This window comes from Herpailurus yagouaroundi, unplaced genomic scaffold, assembly GCF_014898765.1.
Source record: "Herpailurus yagouaroundi ecotype Mexico unplaced genomic scaffold, PumYag 67793, whole genome shotgun sequence".
Taxonomy (NCBI): Eukaryota; Metazoa; Chordata; class Mammalia; order Carnivora; family Felidae; genus Herpailurus; species Herpailurus yagouaroundi.
In genome coordinates, this window is record NW_024420586.1 from 907581 (window position 1) to 915157 (window position 7577).

The 7577-nt window shown below is 41.1% G+C and overlaps 1 protein-coding gene across 2 annotated transcripts in view; it reads left to right on the forward strand.

Annotated features, from left to right (window-relative positions):
* PHEX (phosphate regulating endopeptidase X-linked) overlaps positions 1 to 503 on the forward strand; it is a 232304-nt gene extending 231801 nt beyond the window's left edge. For both annotated transcript variants that reach the window (XM_040468742.1, XM_040468743.1), the window contains one exon: positions 150 to 503. In XM_040468742.1, coding sequence (XP_040324676.1) covers positions 150 to 252 — 103 coding nt within the window. In that variant the 3' untranslated portion in view covers positions 253 to 503. The remainder of the gene's footprint in view (positions 1 to 149) is intronic.
* Positions 504 to 7577: the final 7074 nt, after the last annotated feature.

Consider the following 7577-nt stretch of genomic DNA (forward strand, 5'->3'; position numbering starts at 1 on the left):
TTCTCCATTTGGGGCTTCATTTGTCTCTCCCATAAACAGCTGAGATGAATGCAACATCTCTGAGAGCAGTATGGCTGCTGCAGTTGTATCCAGAACCTACTGATATGGAAGAAGTGAATAACATGGACTGTGTGACATATCTTTTCCAGGGTCAATGGTGCAATTAGCAACTTTGAAGAGTTCCAGAAAGCCTTTAACTGTCCATCCAATTCCACGATGAACAGAGGCGTGGACTCCTGCCGACTCTGGTAGCCAGGCCGCTGGTGTAGGCCATCCTGGGAGCCGTATAGCGCCAGGAGGGGCCACAGCGAACACTCATCGCCACCGCTTTCAGCCTCTGTTCCCCTGAAGACTCCTATTTTTAATGCATCTTCATTATTTGGGTGTTGCTTGGATGTGAACAGTATTCAAATTGTAGGGCTTAAAAAAAGGGAATAAAAGAAGTGAACCAAGTATGTTTCTTTAGAAAACCAAACCAAAAAATAAAATAAAATAAATCCCTAGGCTACTTTTGTTAAAATATTACCTGCTGAATTGTTGTTTTTGTCCATTTGAGTGTAAACAGCTAAGTGGTACACACTATTTTAATCAAAGGTTTGCAGAGAGCCTAAGTAGAATGTATCCAGAAAAGAAATTCAGTCTATGCATTTTGTAACCCATGATGAGGACATGTTCCGGGATACCTGGTTGGTCTTACTGCTCTGTAGAATGCAGTACTAGATTTTATGTATTATCATTCATAGCATTTATTAACTATGGTAGTTAGGTTAGAAATATGTTGGAGCTTCATTTTACAATTTTTGATGAAATTTTTGCCTTCATCTTTGAGGTCTGTTGGGTTGCAAATGTCTCTCACAGCTTCTGTCTGACGTAGCTGATTGCCCTTCAACTCAGCATGAACAGAGCTGGCGAAAAGGCTACTTGAGAAAGGATTTCAGTTTCTCAAATAGAAAAAAGAAAAATGGATGTGTTTTTAAGGCCCAGAAGAAGTCAAAACTCCTATTCACTAGGAGATGAAATCTCCAAAATTGAATCTATTCTGCCCAAACCTCAGTGATTATGTCTGTGTGCTGGGCACTTCTTCAGTCCAATTCCTGTTTATCTTGTTACCCTCATGTATGTGCATTCTTCTGTTTCTGAAATGAGCAGGCACTGAGAAAATGATTTTCTAATTCTCCAGTAAGAATGTATGGCTTCCATTCCCCCTTTAGTGCAGGCGACCAGATACCACTTCTCTTTTGGCTCAGTTAACATGACCTCTCTTTGAAAAAAGCATTTTGAAAAATTTCTTGATTGGAGACAATTTAAACTCTATTGATTGATTTAAAAATTCCTCACATGTCCAAAGGAAGATAATTTTTTCTTTTTTTTTTTTTTAAATTTTTTTTTTCAACGTTTATTTATTTTGGGGACAGAGAGAGACAGAGCATGAACGGGGAAGGGGCAGAGAGAGAGGGAGACACAGAATGGGAAGCAGGCTCCAGGCTCTGAGCCATCAACCCAGAGCCCGACGCGGGGCTCGAACTCACGGACCGCGAGATCGTGACCTGGCTGAAGTCGGACGCTTAACCGACTGCGCCACCCAGGCGCCCCAGAAGATAATTTTTTCTGTCCAAGTCTTCTAAAGAGTCTGTAAGGAATAGCAGTGCTGGGTTTTTGAGCCTCAGAACTTGATCCTTTCGGGTGAACCCCTCCATGTCTTTTTAGCGTGTGTAGGGGAAAATCTTAATGGCCTTACAGTGGTTACCTGGCATTTCCAGTTTCTTAAAATAGCCATCCTCCCTTTACATTATTCATTGTGTATGTGGTTTGGCGTTAAGTAGGCCACAAGGAAAAATCTCAGAAGCAGAATGACAAACTCTGACTAACCGTGGGAGACCATTTTGCATCCCTGTGATTTATTTTCCTTCTTTTTTTAAATTTTAAATGTACGTGTGTGCCATGTCCTTTTGTAAACATGGGAACTTCCAAAGGGACAAAAATGCAGGGGCACCACCATGAGGAAAACAATTACCTGTGTTGTTAGTCAGAGGACAGTGATTTTCCCCTTGATTTGTTCCTCTCTAAATGAATAAACTTTGAAGGGCAGCTACCTTTTCCTCCTCTTAACCAAGGCTTCATGTGATCTTAATGTGACTTATTTTTAAAAACAAGTGCTGTTAGGTTAGGGGTGCTGGAAGTGTACAGGCGTTTTCTCTGGAGGAGCCATTCTGATTTGCTTTAGACATACAAGATACTCCTTGTTTTATCCCCCTCTTTGGACATTTAGAAGCCACCGAGGTTTGTTATGCTGGTATGAATAGCATTTTCCTTCTAGATTTCTCTTTTAAACTCCCAATAAACACATTCCTGCAGGTCAGAGAAAGTGACTAGAATTATGACTTTGGAGGTGGGAATCATGCAGTCAGTTGTCAGTTGAGGAAGACTAGTTAGTGATCGGTTTGGGCCCTATAGTTTCTAAATGATGTGGCTACTTTGTCCTGATTAACTTTATGTGCTGTAACTCAGTTTTACTGAAAGTTGTAGATACGAGGGCCATTATTAAAACAAGATAAACCCAAAGCAGGAGTACCAAGTCATCGCTACAAGCTACAACAGTTTTCTGGTAGGATTGGATTTCCACATACATGCTCAAGTTTAAATTTTCGATTATACTCTTGTTACTTCTCTTCAATACAGGTTGCTAAAGGAAGCAGACACTGATTAAGTGCTAGAGGGAAGAAGGGAAAACCCAACTGGAAAGAAAGGTAAAAAAAAAAAAAAAGTAGGGAGAAGTTGGCCTCAGAATGTGATTAGGAAGAGAAGACAGGATTTGGGCAATCCTTGCTAAGCATATCCATTGGAGCCGAGCCATCAAGTTTTACAAAAATAATTATGGTAAATTAAAAGGAAATTAGATATTGGATCACATACGAGGACTGCCATAACAGACTTTCCTGATTCATATACCAGATGTTCTACCAGTGAACTATTGTCTGCGTGTTGGAAGGAGTTTTGGGAAATTCTCCCGGAATAGTCGAGGATTTTGTATAAATAAAGTGGTATTATTTGAGCTTATCACCATTGCCTAAAGTTTGTTGAGCTTTTCACCAACCATACAGCATTGGCCTCCTATTTCCATTTTTTCCTTTTATGAGACAGACTTGGACATGACTAATGCAAGCTCGGATTCGTAAATTATCCTGAAGTTTATTCAGTGCCTTTCCTCAATGGAGCTTAAAGCATAGCACATAAATTTTATCTTATTTAGCCCTGGAGCATCGCTAAGAAGCAACGAGGAATGCCGGCTTGCTGCACAGGTTATGCTTGTGCCAGAGAAGTGGAGAGAGGTTTGAAATTGCTTGTCAAGTATCCTAGGATCAGGAAAGGCAGAGTCTTTGTTCTTTGGGCAGCTGACCTCTGCATTAACCTTCATCCCTTAGATGACCCCATTTCTAAATACATTTATTCTCTCAGTATTTGTGCAGTCGCTTAGCATTTGATGGGGCTTCTTCCTTGATATTTCTAACATAATGTTTCAGTTGCCTATTAAGCTAATGAAGAATACATGATTGTTTCATGCAGCAACATTTCCTCACCAGTGGCAGTGCCCCCGCTGGTTTGAAGGAAGGTATTCTTGGATTATGCATTTTATATCTAAATGGTCATTGTATTTTCTTCTCTGACTTGTAAAACAATGTGAACGATCATTTTAAGGACAATAAAAAGTTGAAGATTTTCTGTTTCCTCTATTTTTTTAAAAAACTTATAATCTATTGTATCTGTTAACATACTCAGTTGTGTTTTAGACAATACTATTTGCCCCAGAAGTATGCAAAGTGCTCTAGTAGACTACGTTTCTTGGTCTAGGAAAGTGGGATTTGAATGCAGTAACTTTGTAGACACTGAGAGATTTACAAGGTGGTCGTTGTATTTTCTTTTAGAGTATAAGCCAGCAGATGTGGTTTATTGCTTATGCAATAATATTTCCATTGAGGAAAGGAGAGGCTTCTGAGGGAACGATCAACCATGATAGGGCTGATCTTACTAAAGTGATGATGCCATCAGACCAGAGTCTGTATGTGCTGTCACCTGTCACTCATTCAACACACCATAAGTGAACACCGGTTTTGTTTACATCACACAACTAGCTGTATTTGGGCAGATGATATGCTGTCCCTGGCCTCGCTGAACAGTCTGGTCTTACATGGGAGACAGGTGTGTACACTGTTAGAATCACCCTGCTTTGTGACAAGTGTGGTGATATTCAAGGACATTAGGTTCTGGTTTGGTGCACAGAGAAGGAATTGCTCAACTCTCCTCTGGTGGATGCTGTCAGTGCTCTCTCTGCCCAAATCCCAGCAGCTCCCTTTTCCTGGGCACCCTAACGTCACCTTCAGTCTGCTTTTTTTCTAAGTGGCTGTAGCTCTCCACGATAACTACCCTCATGCTACTGGAGCCTCTTCGCCCTGTGCACGCCAGAGAACTGGCAATGCCTGGGATTTTATAGCCCCTGGCAACCTTTGGACAATGCAAGCCTGTCTGCTTTTCCTGAGTCCAGACAAATCCAGAGGCATATCATAGAATTCAGACTAACTTCTCTATCGGCGCATATTTGAGGTTATGTTGGCAGTGCAAATAGAGCCCCCTGTTGATAATTTTAATCATCTTTCTGGCACTGATAGGTTCTAAGAAAAGTACTGGTTTGTAGTAGGTGTGCCATAGGGACTATGTACAGGAGAGAGCAGACAGGATACAGAGCTGGTGGGTAATAAGTGGCTGAGCATGGCCTGTTAGTGCCCCTCTTAGAGAGTTTACACTAGTTTCTGAGCTGACCCTCCAAATAAGAATTCTTGTGTATAGGGTAGTGGCGGAAGGAAAGATGCATAGAAGTGACAGTTTATGAGTTATCTCTGGAGCATGGACAGGAAGGAGAGGCTTTAGGGGAATGGAGGCAAAGAGTCTAGAATTTTTTGTGCTATGGTCTGTATGATAGATTTTATAAGATCCCTAACAAGTATTGAGTGTGATTCATTTGTTAGATATATAAGTGGACCTGATCAAAACTTGAAGGAGGCAAATGTTACCAATTAGGTTTAAGTTATTTGCGTGTCCCTCAAGTTCAGTTCTTTTTCTTAAAAAAAAAATTTTTTTTACATTTATTTATTTTTGAGAAACAGAGTGAGACAAAGCGTGAGCGGGGGAGGGGCACACAGAGAAGGAGACACAGAATCTGAAGCAGGTTCAAGGCTCTGAGCAAGCAGTCAGCACGGAGCCTGATGTGGGGCTCAAACCCACGAACTGCGAGATCATGACCTGAGCCGAAGTCGGACCCTCCACCGATTGAGCCACCCAGGTGCCCCCAGTTCTTTTTCTAATTAAGATCACACTTGCTGTTGAAACAGATTACCTTAATAGCTTAAGCCAATTTAAGTTGATTTCCTGTTTTCGTTTCATACAGAATAGGTGTTGATGGTCATTGAGCCTCTCTCTTCCAGTTGGTGATTTAGGGACTTGGGTTCCTTCCATGTTGCAATTCAGCCATTTTCACCATGATTGAATGCATGTTGATCTTACAAGAAGCTGGTGGAGGAGAAGAGGCCATGGAAGATATTGACTGGAAGGTTTGGTCTGGTTCAGAAATTATCTGTGTCACTTCTGCTCATATTCCATTGGCTAGAGCTCAGTCATGTGGCAAACCTAACTGCAGGGGAGTCTGGGACATATAGTCTAGCTGCGCGTCCAGAAAGGAGAGGAAGTGGGTTTGGCTATCAGCTGTCAATCCCAGCCACATCTTCTAAAGTGAAATATGGGACAGTAACTTTGAGGTCTTCTGAATTTGGGGAAAGTGCTTTGGGGCAAACACAATGACAATTTTAAAATGCCATTGGTCGCCTGCAGTTTATTGTGTAGGAGTCTTTTTAATAACAGCTTAATTGGATAATTAATCCCCTTTAGAATTGGAGATAGCCAAATGAAAAGGAGGTACTCCCTGTGATCTGACAATACTGGGCTTTAATAAACACACCAAAGTGAGCTCGGAAATGAGTACCACAAAAGCATTACCATAATTTGTGATCAGTGAAAGAGAACCTGATCTATAATTTTAATGATTTCTAAATGGTTTAGATACATGTTTCATTTGAATGTGTATTTTGTTTTGTTAATTGCCTCAATTAGGCAGATAACTGAATATAAGGTTCTGTGGCTATGCCGTACATATACAATATGTTCTAACCTTTTAAAATATGTCTCATTGAGACAGTAAATAAAATATCCTATGAAATATTGTGCTATATCTTTTAGTATTTTTAGAGAATTGATATGAAAATTGTTTTTAACTTCTCCATTATGAGATAAGAAATTACTCACCATATTCTTGTTTTTGTTTTCTCCACTTGAAAGATAAATTGATGCTCAGAGTCCAAGAAACAAAGATGAGCGTCCAGGTACAAGCCACAGAAGTACTGTCTGAATTAATTCTGGCTTGAGACTCCATTTTATGGAGGAAGAAGAACTAAACGATTAAGTTTAAATCCCCGGTGTAAAAGCTACCTAAAATATTAAGTATCATTTATGCTGGCAGTTGGGCTGAAATGTCTGCAGATGTACTATGCAAGAACACACGTGTAGTTTACCATTTAGGCATATGCTGTCAATTTCCAAATTGATTTAGAAGTCAGTGGTATCAGTAGCTTGGTTATTGTCACACAGCCCTCCCACCCCTTTGACATTGATGAATGAAAAATAAGCCCAGAGCAAATTTATTTTACAATTGACCAGATTTTTAAAAATGTTTGTTTATTTTTGACAGACAGAATGTGAGTGGCGGAGGGGCAGAGAGAGAGGGAGACACAGATTTCGAAACAGGTTCCAGGCTCCAAGCTGTCAGCACGGAGCCCGATGTGGGGCTCGAACCCATGAACCGTGAGATCATGACCTGAGCTGAAGTTGGGTGCTTAACCGACTGAGCCACCCAGGTGCCCCTAAAATTGACCAGATTTTCAACTGACATTTATAAGTGATTTTTTTTTTTGGCCTCATAACGATTGTGATGAAAATGGCTTCTATTTCTTTTTTTTTTTTTTTTTTTTTTTTTTTTTTTTCAACGTTTATTTATTTTTGGGACAGAGAGAGACAGAGCATGAACGGGGGAGGGGCAGAGAGAGAGGGAGACACAGAATCGGAAACAGGCTCCAGGCTCTGAGCCACCAGCCCAGAGCCTGACGCGGGGCTCGAACTCACAGACCGCGAGATCGTGACCTGGCTGAAGTCGGACGCTCAACCGACTGTGCCACCCAGGCGCCCCAAAAAATGGCTTCTATTTCTTGAGACTCACCCTCTCCTAGGCACTCTGGTAGAATCTGAGGTGCATCACAGCCAATCCTCATGACCCTCTTGCGAAGACTTGTTACTGTTTCTACTTCACAGGTGAGGAATACTTGCATTACTCACCAAGACCACATTAGCAATTAGAGGAGTCAGGAATGCAGTCAGTTTTATCTGACTTCCAGGCGCATTCTCTGATGCTGTCCGGGGCATATGGAACAGTGTTCAAAACATGATTTTGTCTTGTGACGTACTGAAGAATGCAGATT